The 22,651-nt window shown below is 46.1% G+C and overlaps 2 protein-coding genes across 2 annotated transcripts; both read right to left on the bottom strand.

Moving 5' to 3' along the window:
• Positions 1–1,315: 1,315 nt before the first annotated feature.
• Positions 1,316–2,771, bottom strand: LOC308467114 (olfactory receptor 2A5-like; the record flags this gene model as incomplete). Its single annotated transcript, XM_080988536.1, has 2 exons — positions 2,725–2,771; positions 1,316–2,270 (listed from the first exon to the last, which is right to left on the bottom strand). Exon 2 carries the CDS (start codon positions 2,246–2,248, stop codon positions 1,316–1,318), a length of 933 nt encoding a protein of 310 aa, XP_080844662.1. The 5' UTR covers positions 2,249–2,270; positions 2,725–2,771.
• Positions 2,772–8,810: 6,039 nt separating this feature from the next.
• LOC308466239 (olfactory receptor 2A5-like) lies at positions 8,811–14,427 on the bottom strand. The gene is made up of 2 exons (XM_080986968.1): positions 14,345–14,427; positions 8,811–9,792 (listed from the first exon to the last, which is right to left on the bottom strand). The coding sequence occupies exon 2, from the start codon at positions 9,768–9,770 to the stop codon at positions 8,841–8,843; it is 930 nt and encodes a 309-aa protein (XP_080843094.1). The 5' UTR covers positions 9,771–9,792; positions 14,345–14,427; the 3' UTR covers positions 8,811–8,840.
• Positions 14,428–22,651: the final 8,224 nt, after the last annotated feature.

Below are 22,651 nucleotides of genomic sequence, written 5' to 3' on the forward strand. Positions count from 1 at the left end.
GCATTGGATTCAAACAGGCACTATCTTGCACTCTGCTTGTCACCTAATTTCTCTCTCTGCTCCTCGTCCACATAGCTTCCTAACTCTGTTGCTTCATTCCTAACTTCCATTCTAAACTCTAACCTTTCCTAACACACTAAAACACTGGAGTTGTCTTTTACGCAAAACCCTTCATTGGGGGTATGTACTGGAAGCCTCCCAGAATGGTTCAGGCAACCCAGTCAGATGGGCGGGTTGTTGTTGTTGTTGTTGTTGTTGCGGTTGTTGTTGTTAAACGCACACATTTGCAAATGGGATTGTTTTATTATCCTTTGTGTCGCTTAAATGGCTCTACCCCAGCCTAATAACTCAAATGAAAATTATCTAACTTAATGAACTTTTACACTTGGTCAAATAAAGCATTAACAAGGTCCAGCACATGGCTTAGATACACATTGGGTCTGACTTAAATACACACATGAGTCAACGTATCACCTCCAAGGAAATTAGCTTTGATGCCCCAAACCTTCATTAAACCCATAAACTTAAAGAGACGTGGGTGACACTGTGGCCTAAACCACCAAGCCACTTGGGGTTCTTGATCATAAGGTCAGCAGTTCGAATCTGCGTGACAGGTTGAGCTCCAGTTTGGAGCATACCAGCGTGAGTAGATGAATAGGTACCATTGCAGTGGGAAGGTAAGTGGTTTTCCAGGCGCTCTGGCACTCGTCACAGTGTTCCGTGTGCCAGAAGCAGTTTAGTCATGCTGGCCACATGACCCAGAAAAAGCTGTCTGCAGACAAACGCCGGCTCCCTTGGCTGGTTACCATTATCTTCAACAAATCCATAAACCTATAACAGGGTCATATTTCAGTGGCAGAGAAAAGGCTTTGTACTTGGAAGGTCTCAGGGTCCATTCCTATCATCACCAGTAAAACAAAAGCAAAAACCCACAAGTATCACAGATAGCAAAGTCCTTGCCTGAAACCTTGCAGAGACACTGCCAGAAAGAGTCAACCACAGTCGACCTGCTGGACTATTACTATAAGGTTTAAAAATGGTCAGGGACCCTGACCTGGTAAGTCCAGTGAGTGGCGACTATGGGGTTGCGGTGCTCATCTCTCTTTCAGGCCAGGGGAGCCAGCCTTTGTCCATAGACAGCTTTCCGGGTCATGTGGCCAGCATGACTAAACTGCTTCTGGCACAACAGAACACCTGACGGAAACCAGAGTGCATGGAAATGCCGTTTACCTTTCCGCCACAGCGGTACCTATTTATCTACTTGCACTGGCGTGCTTTCGAAGTGCTAGGTTTGCATCTCATGTATGCCTGAGGATCAACAAGGTCTTCTGCACCTTCGGAGAATTTTAATCAAAGCCTCTTTCACATCTCTGTTCTTCAGACTGTATATAATTGGATTAAACAATGGAATGACAATGCTATAAAACAGAGAGATCATTTTGTCCTGACCAGGGGAGTGGCTGGACTCAGGTCTCATGTACATAAATATGGCGCTGCCATAGAAAAGCACCACCACTGATATGTGAGAGACACATGTAGAGAATGCTTTGTGCTGTCCTTGGGCAGATTGCATTTTCAAGACGGAAGCCAGGATGCGGATGTAAGTCATCAAGATAAAGGAGATGGGGATAAGCAAGGTGAAAATGCATCCCACCGAAGTGACCTTTTCAACCATCTTGGTATCGGCACAGGCCAACTTCAGCAATGCTGGCATTTCACAGAAAAAGTGATCAATCAGATTGGGACCACAGAATGGCAACCGCCAGGTGAGGACTGTGTGTGCCACTGGCAATAAAAGGCCACTCATCCAGGTTGCCACAGCCAGCTTCATGCATACTCTCTTGTTCATGAGGAACGTGTAGTGCAGTGGGTGGCATATTGCCACATACCTATCATAGGCCATCACTGCCAGGAGGATGCACTCAGTCGTGGCCAAGACCAGAAAGACATACATCTGTACAGCACAACCAGCCAATGAGATGGTTTGTCTTGGGCTCTGGAGGTTCACCAACATCTGGGGGACTGTGCTGGATGTATAGCAGATGTCCACAAAGGCAAGGTGGCTCAGGAAGAAGTACATGGGCGTGTGGAGTCGGGGGTCCAGCCAGATGAGCATCAGTATGATTGAGTTGCCCACCAGAGTGATGGTGTAGGTCACAGAAAAAAGCCCAAACAGCAAAAGACGGATCTTCAAGCTCTTCGAGAGACCAAGCAGGAGGAATTCAGCCACAAATGTTTGGTTCCTCATAGCAGCTTCCTAGTCTCATTTCCTATACAAAAGAAGGAGATGAAACCTGTCACCTGGGCTTGTGTGTCTGAAGTGGAGAATATTACTCACTCTCAGTGCTACAAACATGAAATGGGTTGATATCTGAGATGACTCCTGTTCTGTCTTTGGATTAAATAAACTTACAAATATCATTTATCTCTACATGTTCCATTATCTTTTCCCCTTGATAGAGTTGGGACAGTTTCCCCCCCAGCAATGTTTCTTTGTGTGGGGTGGTGGCATCCTTGATGACTGGGAGTGGGCAAATTTCTTTCTGTGGAGAGTCTCACCATGGCAATAAGCATCTGTGTAGGCTTTTCTTAATCACATTTAAAAATGACAAGGAAACCCCACTTTTGTCTCGTCATCTCAATTAAGCCAAACCCTCCCACCACCACCACTGCCCCACCAAAATATCAGACATCCACCCCCCTAGAAGCAGCTGAATATCTCACCACCGTCATTTACTGGGATAAATGGTCTCAAGAAGGGAGAAGATGCCTTTATAATCAACAGAAACTTCCTTACCCCTGAAGCAGAAGAAAATAAACCTATTAAGAATGTATGGGTAAGGATAATAATAATAATATATTAAGTATGCACTAGAGGTGTGGCTTACAACTAAAATCCATTTCACATGCCTCCTAAATAAACGCTTTGTTAAAATGTTTGGAGGGCAACACACACACAAATCCTGATTTCTGAGACACTGGTGTCCCCTTCCATTCCATTTGCTCTTCTAGCTTTCAAACCTTGATGGAGTTACCTTACCCTTCCACTCCTCCCACAGCCCCCCCTTGCTAGCATGGGACCCATAGCACACCCCTAATCCTCCCCTGTATGTATCTGATGCATTCTCAGTGAGCTGGTAAACTTGTGTTTGAGCTCTAGCATTTTAGACAGCAGGTGAGGGCTTGCATAACTGAATGCTCCTCTATAGTATTTATTTATTTTTTTAGTAAATAAATTCCCACACAAATAAAACTTGCATGTCAGGGAGAAGTCTAGGCTAGAACCCCAACCTCTAGGGTGAGCTATAAATCACCCATTCATATTTATCACTCCCCTTCTCCCCAGGATCTTCATTCATGTTAACTTCTGGAAATCTAAAAAAAGCGGAATATTTTGGTTCCTCCATACAGTCTAGTTTCTTTTAACAAGAAGGAGAAGGAGAAGGAGAAGGAGAAGGAGAAGGAGAAGGAGGAGGAGGAGGAGGAGGAGGAGGAGGAGAAGAAGAAGAAGAAGAAGAAGAAGAAGAAGAAGAAGAAGAAGAAGAAGAAGAAGAAACAACGGCAATAATAATTCTATTGTTGTGCATACCCCAGTCTCTAGTCTCTGGGGGTTCCAGTACTTACCCAGAGTTCAGTTTCCTTAGAATGAAGGTAAGTGGGAACTGTGGTAACTTTAGGAAATATTGTTTTATTTACACATATATACAAGCTGGACATAAGACAGTGGGACTCACAGCATTCACACTTCAGTAGATCTTGATTCCCAATTAGGTTTCCAGGGACATCACTAAATCCATAGCTTTTCTTCTTCTGATTCTCCTGTATTTCAGTTTAATTGGATGACCTTTTTAAGAGGGAGGTGAAGCAGCACTTTCTTCTCTGACACCATGCATAAATTAATTTGTAGGTTTAGTAGCAATGGCTGCAAATTTGAACTACTTGAGAACCACTGCTCTTTCTGTATAGATAGAGAATTTATTATTGAAGTTTGTACTGTTTAGCCCTTCTCTGTATCCTTAGTTGTGGGTGCTATTGTGATATCTATTCAACTCTGAACACTCTAATACAGTGGACTAGAGACTCAGACACTGATCTGCAGTAATATGTTAATGAAATATGCCCTTTGGAGAAAGCGTTGAAGTACAAATAGCATTACCATTCCATATTGCTTCCGCTTTTGTCTCCTTTTGGATGCTGTCTCCTAATCAGAGTTATGGGCATTGGGACATCTTCCTTACCATGGAAGGATTTGGTCCAGAGATGTTCTTCATAGCAGAAGTTCCCATACTGTGGTCTTCAAGCTTCATTCAAGTGGTCTGTGAAGAACCATTTGAATTATATAAAAGTCCATGAATTCAGATTGTAATACAATAGAATGCAATGTAAGAAATAATACAATTAAATAGCATGCAGCATCTAGCACTGGTCTCATTGCAACTGCTTCAACCGGCAGAAAACAAAATCATCAAGATCCTCAGCAACTTTCAAATGGTCCGTGGAAGGGAGAGCATATGGGAACCACTGTTTTATAGGTTATTCCTACTTTCTATCAATGATTAATGTGTGCGGGTGGGGGGGAATATTTGGTATAAAGAGAGAGAACAAATATCTGGCATGCATCTTTTAGATAAAATATTACATCTTTCAGAAGAGTTACTGTTCAATTCTGTACTCAGAAGTAAGTCCCACTAAGTTCAAGGAAGTTCCTCTCAAACAGGGAAGTGAATATATGCTTGCAACCTAGCATGTATACATGAAAATACCTTTTGATCATGCTCTGTTAATATAGCTATTGTCAATGCTTTTTTCGTGGGGGTGCGCATACCCCTAAACATTTTGTGAATCTAAGTTTGTCCTCATTGAGGGGCAGTATTTCAATATGAGTAGCAAAAAAATGAGAGTACCTCTAAACATTTTTTTTTTGCGGGGGGGGGGGGAGCCCTGGCTATTGTTATATAATAGCTATGTGTCTTTAGCACATAGATTTTGCTTATCTGTTGCCAGTTTTGGATTCTTTTATTGCTGCTTATTCAGTCTATAGTTAGTGATTTGAGTTGATTGTCACAATCACATGTTGGTTGAAAATCAGGACCTGTATGGTTTAGCAAATAAACAAATCACCGTTTTAGCAAACAAGCAGTGTTAAAACTCACTCATCTGTTGATTTTCAGCATTGTTGTAAGGATTATTCAGTCTTCCCTGCATACACAGTCTCTTAATCCCTTCAGAAAAATAAAGCATCACTAGATGTTACACTGCCCACTTTTAAATCTTTGTTGATCTGGGGAGGGGCAGAAGCTCAAGTGGGAGAAGACATGATTTGTGTACAGAAGGATCCAGGTTCTATTTCCACTTAAAAAGAACTCAATGAATACGCTGTTTCCAACTTGAACTCCCTTGACCATTGCAATGCTGGCTGGAGTGAATGGGAATTGTAATCTAAAGCATTTGGAAGACAAGTTGGGGAAAGCTTTTGCAGATAATATGGGGCTAGAATATATCTTTTGTGAAACATTTTATATTTCAATGAATTTTCTGCTGTCTAGTCTAGGTAGGTAGGAAGAGCTTAAAAGGTAAAGGTAAAGGGACCTCTGACCATTAGGTCCAGTCGTGGATGACTCTGGGGTTGCAGCGCTCATCTCCCTCTATTGGCCGAGGGATCCAGCATATAGCTTCTGGGTCATGTGGCCAGCATGACTGAGCCGCTTCTGGTGAACCAGAGCAGCACACGGAAATGCAGCTTACCTTCCCACCAGAGTGGTACCTATTTATCTACTTGCACTTTGACGTGCTTTCGAACTGCTAGGTTGGCAGGAGCAGGGACCCAGCAACGGGAGCTCACCCCGTCACAGGGATTCGAACCACTGACTTTCTGATTGGCAAGTCCTAGGCTCTGTGGTTTAATCCACAGCACCACCCGTGTCCCATAGGAAGAGCTTAGCCCTTTACTAATAGATTCATTTAGCGTTCTCTACTGCTCTTTCCCTCTGGGTTGATTTTGAATGGAATATCAAGCAGTCTTTGAGCTATGGGAGAAAGGTAGAATCACAGAATTGTAGAATTGCAAGGGACTATGGGGGCCATCTAGTCCAACCCTCTGCAATGCAGGAATATTTGCCCAACATGGGGTTTGAACCCACGACTCTGAGATTATGAGTCTGCTGTCAGAACCACAGTTCAGTCCTGAGCTGCTGTATATACTGTTACAAAACTGGGGTGCCTCCCGCACTCTCTGCCAAACGGTGGCAAGAATTCATGGGGTTCCAGACACTCACCCAGGGTCTGTGTTCCTCTGGTGAATTGAGACACAGCGGAGACTATCGTAGCTTTAAAAAATATGGCCCTCAATTGTTTCTTAATGGCCCTAGCTTGGCCAGGTCATTTTGAATAGCCTAATCCAGGAATTCCCCTACAGCTTATCTTTCCTCCTTCACACCCCAAATAATCAAAATCCTACTATGTATTAATTTCTAGGGTTTAGGGGGTCCCCCCCCCAATCTATAACAATACTATTATTTTAATAATTGAGTGCCTGAGGATCCAGCTGTGGGAGTAAATCTCATTAAATTCAGTATACCTTATGTGCTGGTCCCGGGGGGGGGGGGGTTACCGTGAGTCGTGGTCAAAGTCCAGTCCTGGGCCGAGGGTCTGGAGACTGTCCACCAAGGGGGAAGTGGGGTCCAAAGCAAGAAGCAGGGCGTGGTCGGGAACTCCGGAAAAACAGGTCTGGGTGCTGGCAGAAACAAGTTTCCAACGTTGTTGCTCCCACAACCTGGGACTGGGCTGACTGGCCTTTATCTCCTCTGAGGCCAGGGGCAGTCCTGGCCCACAGGTGACCCGCCTCTCCTGGCCTTAAGGCGAGCACTCCTCCTGAGAGAACTTAGTTCCCTCCGCCTCTCTGCCTCAGCCTCTGCAGCTCAGGAGAGGCTGGAGGGTTACTGGACCCACGGGCAGCTTCACCTTCCACTGACAGGGCTGAGAGAGGCGCACCTGCAGGCAATGGGTCCTCAATCACCTCCGGAGCCAGAGTGGATTCATCTGGTGTCTGCTCCTGAGGACCCGGCACAGGTGCAGGCCCTTCAGATTCAAGCCCCTGCCCCGGCTCAGCAGGCCCTGGAGGCGGGGATTCCTGTGCAGGCTGGGACTCCTCAGATTCAGCTTCTGAATCAGATTCCCAGGCCATCACACCTTACCTCTGAATAGACACGTATAGGATTGCTCTGTTACTACAAGGTGCTACAACTGTACTGCAGTTTTCACCAGTAGCAAGCTGCCCAGTATATCCCACTGAGTTTAATTGAACTTAAAACATCTCAGGAACAAAATATGCAATCTTTGTGTTAATGAAAGTAAGTAAGCTCCACAAATCTTCCAACTTGGGAGATTCACTATTTGGAGTTTTGGGAGCTGGAAGCCAGCAATGACTCTTGCTCTTAAATCTACATTTCTTCCACGAGAGAAAAATGGTGGGTTTACCTGAGAGAGAATAAAGACTGCAAAGTGTTTCTAAGTCCCTCCTAGGAGAATGATGTCTTAAGTAGGGTGTTAAAGATATGTTTAATATGCATAAAATGTAATGTTTGTATGTGTTGTGCTTGAAAAGATTTTGCAAAGAGAAGGTTGCATTAGACATGGATGTTTCGCGCTGACAAATGCGGCAGGAGAGGTTGAATGTTTCCATCTCAGTCTTTAGGCTAATTGATGAGTCATCCCGGAAACCCAAGCTGCAGATCTGTCACAGCAGAAAGTGTTGTCCTGAGTTGCAGACACATATACATTATGATTGGGAGAAGTGTGCGTAAATGACAAGGTCAGAAAGCGATGAAAGGTACACTGTCTCGCTAACTATTCACAAAACCAAAAACTAATAACACAGACATCCTGGCATTACTAAGACAATTAAAGTGTAGTATGATAAAAATAAAATAAAAGTGATGTGTCAACTGCAGAGTTGGTACATATAAGCACATGTGGTGGGGCTGCTCAAAGGTGACTAAATTTTGGAATAAGTTGTTCACTGGTATCACTTTGATAACTAAACATACTGTGACTCCACTTTTCCATCTGGTTCTTTTGAATCTGTATATGGAAGCAGAAGAGGATTTGAAAAGCAAATAATTTAACTCCCATCATTTAACAACAGCCCAGGACTCCATTGCCAAATCCTGGAAGACCTGTGATCTTAACAATTTGGATTGCTAGTACTGCAGGCTTTGGCAAATTGCCCTCCTTGAAAAGATTTCTCATAAACTAAAAGTATCTAATGAACAGTGACTGAGTAACCCCCCCCCCCCAATATGGCATAATTTTATTTGTTAAATGAATATTGAGGTGCACAGTCATTCAGTGTCACCAGCATATGCTAACATCTGACAAATTTAAGACTTTATAGAACCTTTATTCCCAATAGTGATGGAACTCACAGGTGGATAATACTTTTGTTTTTATATATCTTTATGATTTCTAAAGGGAATTTTTGTATGAGTTAATACTTTACCATCCCTTTATGCTGTATCTTTGTACTTTTGTCTTTCCAGGGTGTGACATGTTTATTATTATTATTATTATTATTATTATTATTATTATTTGTTTCCCCCCTTTTAGCTAGGTTTAAACAAATTCACTAAAATCTTGATTATTATTTTTTTAATGTTGCAGTGCAGTCCAGAGAGATAAAATGAAACCTCTTGATGCAAGATTTTCTTTAATTGCTTGACAACCGTAGCAGAAATAATATTATGGCAAAGTACATCTACTTTTGTAGCAACTTATATTTGTTACAATAGCATACAACAGCATGAACTTAAAAAAAGTAGCCCACTCTGGAATCAATTTCTCAATCAACAAAGCTTGTGCTGTGACAGAATTTTAACCAAAGCCCCTTTCATGTCTTTGTTCCTCAGGCTGTATATCATGGGATTGAACATGGGGGTGAATATGCTATAGAAGAGAGAGACTATTTTGTCCAAATCTGCGGAGTGATTAGACTCTGGTCTCATGTACATAAATATGGCGCTGCCATAGAAAAGCACCACCACTGATACGTGAGAGACACAAGTAGAGAATGCTTTGTGCTGTCCTTGGGCAGATTGGATTTTCAAGACGGAAGCCAGGATGCGGATGTAAGTCATCAAGATAAAGGAGATGGGGATAAGCAAGGTGAAAATGCATCCCACCGAAGTGACCTTTTCAACCATCTTGGTATCGGCACAGGCCAACTTCAGCAATGCTGGCATTTCACAGAAAAAGTGATCAACCAGATTGGGACCACAGAATGGCAACCGCCAGGTGAGGACTGTGTGTGCCACTGGCAATAAAAGGCCACTCATCCAGGTTGCCACGGCTAGCTTCATGCATACTCTCTTTTTCATGAGGAACGTGTAGTGCAGTGGGTGGCATATTGCCACATACCTGTCATATGCCATCACTGCCAGGAGGATGCACTCAGTAATAGCCAGGGTCAGAAAAATGTGCATCTGAACGGCACAGCCAACCAACGAGATGGTTTGTCTTGGGCTCTGTAGGTTCACCAACATCTGGGGGACTGTGCTGGATGTATAGCAGATGTCCACAAAGGCAAGGTGGCTCAGGAAGAAGTACATGGGCGTGTGGAGTCGGGGGTCCAGCCAGATGAGCATCAGTATCATTGAGTTGCCCACCAGAGTGATGGTGTAGGTCACAGAAAAAAGCCCAAACAACAAAAGACGGCTCTTCAGGCTCTTCGAGAGACCAAGCAGGAGGAATTCAGCCACAAATGTTTGGTTCCTCATAGCAGCTTCCTAGTCTCATTTCCTATACAAAAGAAGGAGATGAAACCTGTCACCTGGGCTTGTGTGTCTGAAGTGGAGAATACTACTCACTCTCAGTGCTATAAACATGAAATGGGTTAATATCTGAGATGATTCCTGTTCTGTCTTAGTTTGGATTAAATAAACTTACAAAATATCATTTATTTCTACATGTACCATTATCTTTCCCCCTTAATAATAGAGTTGGGACAGTCGTTCCCGCCCCCCCCAGCAATTTTTCTTTTTTGGGGGGTGGGTGTCCCTGATCATTGGGATTGGGCAAATTTCTTTCTGGCCTGTGGAGAGCTTCACCATGGCAATAAGCATCTAGGTACGCGGGTGGCACTGTGGGTTAAACCACAGAGCCTAGGACTTGCTGATCAGAAGGTCGGCGGTTCGAATCTCTGCGACGGGATGAGCTCCCATTGTTCTGTCCCTGCTCCTGCCAGCCTAGCAGTTCAAAAGCACAAAGTGCAAGTAGATAAATAGGTACCGCTCCAGCGGGAAGGTAAACGGCGTTTCCGTGCACTGCTCTGGTTCGCCAGAAGCGGCTTAGTCATGCTGGCCACATGACTCGGAAGCTGTACGCCAGCTCCCTCGGCCAATAAAGCGAGATGAGCGCCGCAACCCCAGAGTCGGCCACGACTGGACCTAATGGTCAGGGGTCCCTTTACCTTTACCTAGGCTTTTCTTAATCACATCTAAAAATGAGAAGGATTTCTCATGATGCCCTTACAGTCTCATTTCTGAACAAAAAGAATAGCATGATGCTTGCATTTAAATGAAGGGAATGGAAAGTATTGGTCATACTTATTATCAATAGACAATAGCCCTCCCCCATGGGTGCATGAACATGTTAAGGAGGTGGTAGAGTCATACCTTTAACCCTGCGTGAGATGCTGTATGTCTGGTCTTGGAGCTTGATGCATCAGGTGAAGTGTCTGCAGAAGGGAGCCTGCATGGGTAGAATTAGCTCCATGCTATTTGGAGCGCTGCATTATCAGAGTTCCCAACTGCATGGAAGATACACACATAGGCTTCCCTTTGCATACATCATTCTGAACATATGGGGCAAGTGGAACATGTTAGTTCAGGGATGGCACCAGCAGGCACTTCTTCACTTCTTCCAGCACATGTAATAATGCAAATGCGGAGGAGATCATCTAATGAAGAGGGATCATACCTGTAAGAGATCTTTTACTCTATTGTAAACATACACAAGGTATAGGATGCAGTACAAGTTGCAATACCCAAGGAGGATTGGCTTGTTCACCTGTAATGACAAAAATATAATCCACTGTTATCACTGTTTACAGTGTGATGCTGGAAATTAATTTGAACTGGGCTTCAAAGCAATGCAACCCCATATCCTGGCTCTCATTTCTGGAATGAGAGAGGTAGACATGGTTGATAGTTATCCAGAGCTGGATGGAAAAGCAGGCTTCCCAATCACACAGAAAGAGGTCTGACATGTAAAATGGTATGTGTGTAGGCTTTGTTCAGACACTGAACACTTTTGGGGGCGGGGAGGAATTAAAACATTCATTATTTTGAGAATATAATTGTTATATTCTCACTATAGAGCATGAAGGACAAATGTAGAAGCCTTTTAAGAACCTACCTTTTCTTGGCACCTTTATTGATACCATCATAAGAACTGCTCTGAAGGACTAGGCTATATACGTGTCTGACCTCACTTTCTGTTCCCAACATAAGCCGGATACTATCAGGTTCTCAAAAGCAATGCAGAGTGATGCCCAGCCCTGTCTGTTCCCAACACTGCTTCCATAGAAGAAGTCCATTTAGGTATAATGGCTCATAGATATTGATAGGACTGTCTAACATGAATTTGTCTATTTGCTTAAAAGCAGTCTTCCCCAACTTGGTGCCCTTCAGATTGGTGCCCTTTTGGATTACAAACACTTCAGCCCTAACCAGCATGGGTAATGGTCAGGGCTGATGAGAGTTGGAGTCCAACAACATCTGAAGCACTCCAGTTTGGTGAAAGCTGGTTTAATGTTGTCTACATCAGCTGCCGTCATCACCACATCCCATGGCAGTAAATTAAGTCAATTATCTATTTTGTAAAGAAATGTGCTCTTGTGTCTGCCTTAAACCTGTTGCAAATCAGCTTATGACTTAGACCTTTTTAAAAGGTAAAGGTAAAGGACCCCTGACAGTTAAGTCCAGTCGCGAACGACTCTGGGGTTGTGGCGCTTATCTCGCTTTACTGGCCGAGGGAGCCGACATTTGTCCGCCGACAGTTTTTCCGGGTCATGTGGCCAGCATGACTAAGCCGTTTCTGGTGAAACCAGAGCGGTGCATGGAAACGCCATTTACCTTCCTGCCGGAGCGGTACCTATTTATCTGCATGCACTGGTGTGCTTTCAAACTGCTAGGTTGGCAGGAGCTGGGACCGAACAACGGGAGCTCACTCCATCGCGGTGATCCGAACCGTCGACCTTCCAATCGGCAAGCCCAAGGCTCAGTGGTTTACACCACAGCGCCACCCATATCTGTGCCTTTTAAATTGCTATTATTTCAGACGCAGAATGGCAAACACAATTTATTAGTTTTCTGTGGTTCATTAACATTATATATTAAAGCAAATCAATCAAAAATATTTTTCTAAGTGTACACTCCATTCAGGAGTACACTGGGGAAAGTTACAAGCACAGCCAGAAAAGAAATGAAAACACTGAAGGAAGTAGTTGGCTTGGAAAGTGCAGTATCTAAAATTACCATTGATACACCCACATGGAAACAGCGAAACAGTGAAACAAAATCTGTGGTCCCAAGCGGAGCACATTTCCCCCAGTTTTCCCCAAATTTAGCAGATTATTCCTGCATCAGCTAAACTCAAATTTATAGAGGGAGAGCATCAAGATGTGCAGTGTTTGAGGGTAATGTCATGCAAACTATGTTTTTGTGCAGTAAACTCTGATATGGACAAACCCCAAGTATAAGACAGGGATTTTAAAATACACTGTTATGCAAAGATACTTATGAATGGGTCTCACTGGACCCAGTGGGACTTGCTTTCCAGTAACTGTGTATACAATTGCATGGCATGCAACAAAGAGGAATAGACATTTTTTTTTTACTAAAACTCTCTGCGTTAACTCTACTGTGTTGATGAAAAACAACGCTGTTGGTAAGCAGGATATAAATATCATGAACAGAATATAGTATAAACAAAACTCTGCCGTATGACATTAAATACACGAGCATACACAGAGAATGAGTGTATCACTCTGCTTTGAAAGTTATAATGCTCATGATGTTAGGGTCACAGTGCATGTGAGACCACCCTGAATGTGGGATAAAGCTAAAGCCATTATAGAATCAATTTTTTAGAATTAGCTGTTCAGAAACATTTCGTGAAACTTGGAGCAAAGGTCAAATGGGACAAATGTTTATTAGTCTAAGACTATTTAAATGCATACAATTAGACATTCTTATACAAGATTCTAACATATATAACATAGTGTTGCATTGATCTCCCGTTCTTGCTATTTTTGATCCTTAAGTTTCCCCTGTTGCTGCCGTAGTCTAACATGTCACCGGTAATTTTTGTGGGATATACTTTATGTATAAAGCTTACATGTAATATTTGAGATTTATTAAATGACAAAAGAGGCAGAGAGAAAATAGAGAGAGAGAAAAGGAACTCGCATCCCACCAAAATGTTTTCTCTTGCCTTTCTGGTTTGCAGTAACAGCCCAACAGCAAATTGTATGTGTTTAATAGTTTCCTGGCCCATTCCCTTTGAAAAAAAAGGAAAGAACCTCTGCACAAGGGGACAATTAGAGGCGGAGATGCAATGGGGGGGGGGAGGAAGTGCCCAGACCTTTCCCTGCCCATCATTCCTCCACTTCACTTGACTCCCAATAACCACCACCCCCAGCCTTATGGAGGGATTTGGAGATGGGGAAGTGGAGACAGAGTTGGCTGGTTCGCAAGAGTCCTTTGGTCCCACTTCCTCTTCCTGTCTGCATTTCATGAAATCAGGCAGCCTGTGTTTGGTCCTAGACAGTGGTGTTTTTTTTCTGGGGGGACGCAGGGGTACACATACCCCTAAACATTTTGTGAGTCTAAGTTTGGCCTCATTGAGGGGCAGTATTTCAGTGAGAGTGGGACACGGGTGGCGCTGTGGGTTAAAACACAGAGCCTAGGACTTGCTGATCAGAAGGTCGGCGGTTCGAATCCCACGACGGGGTGAGCTCCCGTTGCTCAGTCCCTGCTCCTGCCAACCTAGCAGTTCGAAAGCACGTCAAAGTGTAAGTAGATAAATAGGTACCGCTCCGGCAGGAAGGTAAACGGCTTTTCCGTGTGCTGCTCTGGTTCGCCAAAAGTGGCTTAGTCATGCTGGTCACGACCCGGAAGCTGTACGCCAGCTTCCTCGGCCAATAAAGTGAGATGAGCGCCGCAACCCCAGAGTCGGTCACAACTGGACCTAATGGTCAGGGGTCCCTTTACCTTTACCTATTTCAGTGAGAGTACCCCTAAACATTTTTTTAAGGGAAAAAAGCACTGGTCCTAGGAAAGTTGTTTACCTGGATATGTCAGACATATGATGCTAGGGTGGCACCACTCCAGGGTGAGAGACATCATCTGAGGTGCAGCTCTTATCAGCTCACAGGATGTTCCAGGAAATGAAGTAGCAGGTGCTATATACACCCATTCCTTATTGAACCTGTTTATTTGAAACAGAAATAGCTATTTGCTACAAAATTCCTCAGAGGTCTTGTCCCAAACTCCCTTTTAAAGTATTTTTGAACTGAGCACCAAATCCCACGATATGTATGTTCCCTAGTGCAATATTGTTTTTATGAGTATTAAGGAGGTAATCATATAGGGAGGAGTATCACAGAATTGTAGATTTGGAAGGGATCCCAGGATCCACCCCACCCCTGCAGTGAAGGCATCTCAACAGATGGTCCCCCATCTGATTTGAAACCGTACTGGACCTTGCGTGGCTTTGCAGATGTGCTAGCCATTTTATTGCTGCACTGTTAGGAGGTCCATGATGTCATCTGGACACTTAACAAGCTCAGAAAATTTTGGGATGGTCAGCGTTGGTTCTCCTTGTAGTCTTCTGTTCCTTGAGCTTTTAACAAATAATTGGGTCAAAGCTTCCAATCTTTATTGCTGCAAGAAATGAGCAAGATTTTGGGTTTGGTCAAGTGATTATTCAGCACAGGGTTTCTAGAAGAATAGTCCAAAGCTAGTTAAATGAAACATGGGTTCTCATGTTATTGTTTTAAAGTGGGATTCCGGTAGGAAAACTAGTTATTATAATATAATAAATTATTCTAAGAGAACATATTATGTTTAATACTGTTTTTATTATCTGTTCTTGTTTTTTGGAATACCGTGTCCAATTCTGGGCACCACAATTTAAGAAGGATGTTGACAGGCTGGAATGTGTGGAGAGGAGGGAAACCAAGATGATCAAGGGTCTGGAAATTAAGCCTTACTAGGAGCACTTGAAGCAGCTGGGTATGTTTAGCCTGGAAAAGAGGAGACTGAGAGGAGATAGGATAGCCATCTTCAAATATTTCAAGGGCTGTCACATGGAAGAGGGAGCAAGCTTGTTTTTTCCTGCTCTGGAGGGTAGGACTCAAACCAATGGCTTCAAGCAACATGAAAGGAGACTTCCTGAAAGTAAGAGCTGTTCAACAGTGGAACGGTCTCCTTCACGAGGGTGTGGACTCTCCTTCCTTGGAGGTTTTTAATCAGACGTTGGATGGCCAGTCTGATTGGTCCTAGAACAATGCAGCAGTATGATTGGTCTGCAGGAGCCACCCAATCCGGCTCCAGATGGAAGTGAATCCACAACCTGATTGGCCTACAGGAGAATTCCAGAATTAGCCAATCACGTGCAGCCCATTGTGTAAATAATGTATATAAAGCAGATACTTTGAGGGGACATTCATTCCTCCTCACCACTATGAGTTGAATAAAGAGCATGAAATCCACTCTCAACTCTGAGTATATTTCACTGGCGACGAAGGTGGGATCCTGCTGAGCTGACAGCCACACACAGCACCGCAGCACCACCACCTGCCGCACCGCTGCCTCACACCGTGTATCCAGGCTTCAGCTCCGGGACACAAGGAACTCAGAATGGCAACTGACAGCAGCTTCTCGCCGTTCAACCCAGCATCCGGAGACTGGAAAGCGTACGCCTCCTGTTTCACCTTCCTCCTAGAAGCCAAAGGGGTCACTGATGAAGAAGATGCCAAGAAGAGGGCGATATTCTTCAGCGTCTGCGGAGCGGAGACGCTTGAAATCACCTGGGCTCTCCTTGCACCTGAAGACGTCACTACTGTTCCATACAAAACAATAATGGAACTGCTGAAGGGGCACTTTTCACTGCAGCCCTCAGTGGTGACTCATTGAAATGCCTTCTACGCAAAGCGGCAAGCCCCTGGGGAAACCATAACTTCGGTGGTGACCTCTTTCCACCAAGCGGCCCTGTTCTGCAACTTCTCAGAGTTGGAGAACATGCTTCATGACCACCTCGTCGGTGGCCTGAAGGATGAGAAGCTGCAACAACGCCTCTACGCTAAGAAGGACCTAACGTTCCAGGTTGCTCTGGAGAAGGCCCTGGCAACAGAAGCTGCTGAGAGGTCGAAGCAAGAGGCACGGCCGAGCTTGCCGTCCCAACCAAGGGTCCACCACGAAGACCTCACCGACGACTCAGGATCTGACAGGGAGGAGGTGCACCAAGTACAGCAGCGCACTCAATCAGCGCACAGACCACAGCTGCCTCAACGAGAAGGAGGGAACTGCGCAAGCTGCGGGGAGAGTCACAAGAGGAGGAACTGCCATTTCTGCAATGCAGAGTGCAGGCAGTGCAGAAAATCGGGACACATCGCCTGGGTGTGTCGGGCTCAGCCCACCTGACGCCAGGCATCCGATGACCAATCCAAGAGCACCAGGTCCCGGGGCCCAACGCATCAAGGCAACTTGACAGAGCTCACGGACTTCCAGGTATACCAGTTGCCCCACCCCAACGTAGAGAAAATTTATGTAGAGGTATGACGGAAGTCAGCCGTCACAAATGGCGCTGTTTAGCATTTGAAAAAAGACACAGAGAGCCAGCAATATTTTCAGGATGGTATGAGCAGCTCCTTCGACCACCCTCCTCCGATTTTATTCTCCTTTGTTCTCTCCTGTCGCATGGCCGTTTGCCAATGTCTCACGTTACCTCATCCGGTCATGGCTTTTACCCACCCATCGCCATATAAGGTAATTACTGCCCAGAGGGGGAACATAACTCCATATAAGGTTATGCACTTAATACACTGCAAGGCACGGACATGCAGGTCACCGAGGTCAGCGAGGCACCAGGTGGCGCTACAAGCCTTTGCCATGACTTCATGGCTCCCACAGAGGTACAGATAGAGGGGGCCCCGTGCCGCATGGAGCTTGACACGGGTTCAACTCTATCCATAATCTCGGCAAGGACCTTAAGGAAACTGTGTCCTAGTGGGGGTCCCAAACTCAGGCTGGCCCCTTCTGGCTGGGACTTCCAGAAACATAAGGTCCCCACAATGGGGGTGGGGACCTTCAGGGTGCAATATCGAGGGCGGACGCGGCAACTGGACTTGCTTGTGGTCAAGGGCCCCTACATTAGCTTACTGGGATTGGCATGGTTTGGACCACTGGGGCTAGCCGTCACCGGGGTGAACCGCACTAGCTTACAAGTGAACGTGGATGCCATATGCAAGGAATTTCTGGGGCTTTTCGATGGGAAATTGGGGCAGTATACGGGGGGGCCCCACTGCTTTACAGCTTGACCCCGCAGTACGACATGTCAGGCTCAAGGCCCGCCGGGTCCCGTTTGCCCTGAAACGCCGTATAGACGAGGAATTGGACCGGCTCGTGGAGCAAGGAGTGCTGGAGCCTGTGCCTAATGCCCCCTGGGAAACCCCAACTGTCAGACCCGTCAAGCCGAATGGTTCAGCCCGCATCTGCGCAGACTACAAATGTACCATAAACAAGGCCCTCATGGCCCACGCATACCCAGTGCCAGTGGTCAGCCATGTCCTTGCCACCCTGGCTGGGTCAAAAAAATTTGGCAAGCTGGATTTGGCCCAAGCATATCAACAGCTGCCTGTAGATGAGGCCACAGCAGAGGCACAGACGATTATGATGCACAGAGGAGTGTTCAGGGTAAAGCGGCTGCAATTCGGTGTCAGCGTGGCACCAGGCATATTCCAGAATCGAATGGACTCTCTCCTTAAAGGGATTCCTGGCCTCACCCCCTTCTTCGATGATGTGTTGATTGCTGGGCCCACGCCAGAGGAGTTTGAGGACTGCCTCCGCACCATTCTGCACCGTTTCCAGATGGCGGGTCTCAAGGTGAAGCGGGGAAAATGTCTACTAGAAGTGCCTCAGGTGGACTTTCTGGGATTTATGGTGGATGCAGAAGGGATCCACCTGACTGGGGACAAGGTATGGGCCGTTTGTGATGCCCCAGCGCCCAAGAGCAAGATTGAACTTCAGGCCTTCTTGGGACTATTGAACTTTTACCATTCCTTCCTTCCCCACAAGGCGGTGGTAGCGGATCCCCTACACAGACTCCTGGACAAGCGGGCCCCTTGGGTGTGGGGCCAGCGCCAGGAGGCCGCATTCCAGGCAGTCAAGGACTTGCTTGTCTCAAACTCAGTCTTGGCACACTTCGCCGGGAGGCTGCCGGTGGTGCTAGCATGCGACGCCTCGCCCTATGGCATCGGCGCTGTCCTGGGACACCAACTCCCGGATGGAAGAGAGGTGCCAGTGGCATACTTTTCCCAGACACTCAATGCAACCAAGCGGAACTACTCGCAAATCGACAAGGAGGGTCTGGCAATCGTGAAGGGAGTAAAAAAATTCCATGATTTCTTGTACGGGCGGCCCTTTACCGTGGTGACTGACCACAAGCCATTGCTTGGCTTGTTTGCCCCCGAAAAGCAGACCCCCCCAAGTGCTGTCTCCTCGCGTCCTCAGGTGGTCAATTTTCCTTGCCAGCTACCAGTATGCACTGATTCATCGCCCTGGGAAGGTGATGGGCCACGCGGACGCTCTCAGCAGGCTACCACTACTGGAAACAGACCCCGACCCAGCACCCGCGCAAGAGGTTATGAGCCTGGAGCTGCTTCCCGACCGCCCCATTCAGGCACAAGAAGTTGCACACCATTCCAAGAAAGATAGGGTCATCTCCCGGGTCCTGGACTGGGTGTGGAGGGGATGGCCCAGCAGCAGCCCTGGGCCAGAATTTGCCGGCTACACAACCCGCAAACATGAACTGTCGGCCCACAAGGTGTGCCTGTTATGGGGAAGCAGGGTCATTGTTCCCCAGCCCCTCCGCAAAAGGGTCCTCACAGCCCTACACGAGACACACCCAGGGGTAGTGAGAATGAAGGCCCTTGCCAGGAGTTATGTGTGGTGGCCGGGAATCGATGGAGAGATAGAGGCCTGGGTCAAACACTGCCAGGCCTGCCAAGAATCCCACCCAGATCCCCCAAGGGCCCCAGTCCAGTCCTGGGAGCCCGCCCAGGCACCATGGTCATGCCTGCATGTGGACTTCGCTGGCACCTTTCAGGGGAAAACATTCTTCATAGTGGTGGACTCCTACACCAAATGGCTGGAAGTTGCACTGGTACCGTCCACTTCCATATCTGCAGCCATCCGGGTACTACGCAGGCTGTTTGCAACCCACGGGCTCCCTGACACTCTCATCTCAGACAACGGGACTGCATTTACGTCAGGAGAATTCCAAACCTTCACAGCGCAGAACGCCATCCGCCACATCTGTTCGGCGCCATTCCACCCTGCCACCAATGGCCAAGCAGAACGCATGGTGCGGACCACCAAGGACACCCTTCGCCGCATGATGCAAGGGGATTGGGAGTACCGCCTTGCCACATTCCTTCTAGCACAGCACAGCACCCCCAGATCAACGACTGGCCGGAGCCCATTGGACCGCCTTCACCTCAATAGAGCTCAGGATGAGGTAGTGGTGGGGGAAGGCAGGAACCCCCGGACCTTCGTGGCCCAGGACCCAGTGTACGCAAATAATTTTGGGGCAGGCCCAGCATGGGTACCCGCCACAGTCACCAGAGTCACTGGCCCCCTGTCGTACGAGGTGCTAACGGATGGGGGGCAATGCTCGCGCCGCCACTGAGACCAGATACGGCGACAATTCCCAGGAGAAAACCAGGAGGAGGACAGGTCAGAGGAGTCCCAAGGGAACAGTGGGGCAGTGAGGCCTGTAGAACAGGAGGGACCAGCAGGAGAGGCAGAATCAGTAAATACAGAGAGGACCCGCAAGGCCGAAAGGACACCGGAACCAGAACCACGACTGAGCGAGCCGTTTGCGCCAGACCAAATGGCCCCATCACAGCCAGCATCCTTGGAACACGAGCCAGATCCTGAACCCTGGACCAGGGAACACCCCAGGCCGCAACACACACGTAGGCCGCTGGCGTACCTTGAGGACTATGAATGCGACCTCCCGGGCAGGACTAGAACTTAGAGGGGAGGGGTGTTATGTACTGAGTTGAATAGGATCCAAAATGCAGCAGTCTGATTGGTCCTAGAACAATAGGATCCAAAATGCAGCAGTCTGATTGGTCCTAGAACAATAGGATTCAGAATGCAGCAGTCTGATTGGTCCTAGAACAATGCAGCAGTATGATTGGTCTGCAAGAGCCACCCAATCCGGCTCCAGATGGAAGTGAATCCACAACCTGATTGGCCTATAGGAGAATTCTGGAATTAGCCAATCAACTGCAGCCCATTATGTAAATAATGTATATAAAGCAGATACTTTGAGGGGACATTCATTCCTCCTCACCACTATGAGCTGAATAAAGAGCATGATATCCACTCTTTACTCTGAGTATATTTCATATTGGTTGATATGCTCCTTTCTTTTGTGGGAGGGAAAGATGTGAGACACTTTCACTTTATGTGGTTTTTGCTTAAGTGAACAAAATGAGACTGGATGGGGTCTCTGGGTAGAGGAATGTTTCAGCAACAGAGACGCTATGGCTTCCTTGAACAGAGCCTCTTTATTCTGAAAATAATTAATACAGTTTATCTTATGTTTATGGACTTCCTGGATTCTGAAAGTTATTTGTAAAAGAATACACAACCTTCACGCTGACATGGTAGCTACCTGATTTTGCCTGTTACACAACTTCCTCTTGGTAGCCTCCATTGGTACAATCCAGGCACAATTTTCCCACATGATATGCTGATGGTTTAAACTTTAAAGAGTCTCTAATACTCCTTACTCTTTCATGGATCACTGCCTTGTCGTGGTGAAGGGGCTTGAATAACCCCAGGAAGCTATGAGCCATGCCGTGCAGGGCCACCCAAGACAGACAGGTCATAGCCAAGAGTTTAGACTAAATGTGACCCTCCTGGAGAAGGAACTGGCAAACCACTCCAGTATTTTGCCAAGAAAACTCCATGGACATAAAAAAGGAGAAGCTTTGAGAAGAAAGTGAGAGTTTCCAAGGCATGCTCTGGTTCATGGGGTCATGGAGAGTCGAACACCACTAAGACGACTAAACAACAACGAATCCTCCTTAACTTCTCAGTTGGCAACAAGCTACCTCCACATTTGCCTCAAATGTTGGTTTAGATTAGACTAAAGTCTATTACACAATGCCCAGGGAATTCGAAAGTTTTATCAGAAAGTTAGTTTGGAATGGGATCTCTGCGGCTTCTTTAAAGCAGTAGGATGTTTACATCAAAAATCAGGAACAAGAAATCCCTCAGAAATGTTGGCAAAACCCTCCGTAGACGCAATCTAGTCATGTTCTTCTTCCTGTCCCTGTGGATTAATAATTTGTTCCTGGTCCCCATTTGGATGGGCCCAGAAGGAAATGTAAACATACATACTGTTTTAGGAGTCACTGCTGACATGCTTTTCTAGGTTCATAATTGCCAGAGTAATTTTGAGGCAGAGGCGTTCTATGGTCTTGATGGATGCCATCAACAGTACAAATCCAAGAAGGGGAAACAACTTGGCAATTTCTTTCAAGCCTCTGTAATCTGGGTACGTAATGAGAAAGCCAAGTTTACATTTCATTTAAAAAATGTGAATAACTGAAAGCACCTCTTTCTGTGTGCTGCATTCTCCATAAAACTTACTGTAGTCTTGGGATGGCTTGAGACCAATGGCTTTCAGTTTCCCATCCAAGGTCTTCTACAAAACCGACCTAATCAAGAATAGGATGTAGCTGTTTGAACTATAGATAGGCTAGTGGATTGCTGTTTCTCATTCATTCAAGTCGGTATGTGTTTTACTTTTCCAGTATAATGATAGTGCCTTAAGCAATTTTAGCTCAGCTGCTAATTTGTGCGTGTTACTTTAACACAGTCTCAGAATCTTATTCTTCTGCAGCTCCCATTTGGTTTCAGCTACAACTCCTCTGTCCAGAGACAATTCTGGATTATGTCAAGTTTATTGTATGTCTCTAACAATATGCCTTAAAACAGACCTCACCTCCTGTCTGTAAAAGAGTAAGTGTTGTTGTTGTTTAGTCATTTAGTCGTGTCCGCCTCTTCGTGACCCCATGGACCAGAGCACGCCAGGCACTCCTATCTTCCACTGCCTCCCGCTGTTTGGTCAAACTCATGCTGGTAGCTTCAAGAACACTGTCTTGTCCTGCCGTCCCCTTCTCCTTGTGCCCTCCATCTTTCCAAACATCAGGGTCTTTTCCAGGGAGTCTTCTCTTCTCATGAGGTGGCCAAAGTATTGGAGCCTCAACTTCACAATCTGTCCTTCCAGTGAGCACTCAGGGCTGATTTCCTTAAGAATGGAGAGGTTTGATCTTCTTGCAGTCCATGGGACTCTC

The sequence above is a fragment of the Podarcis pityusensis genome (genome assembly GCF_964106645.2).
Source record: "Podarcis pityusensis genome assembly, chromosome: 17".
Classification (NCBI taxonomy): Eukaryota; Metazoa; Chordata; class Lepidosauria; order Squamata; family Lacertidae; genus Podarcis; species Podarcis pityusensis.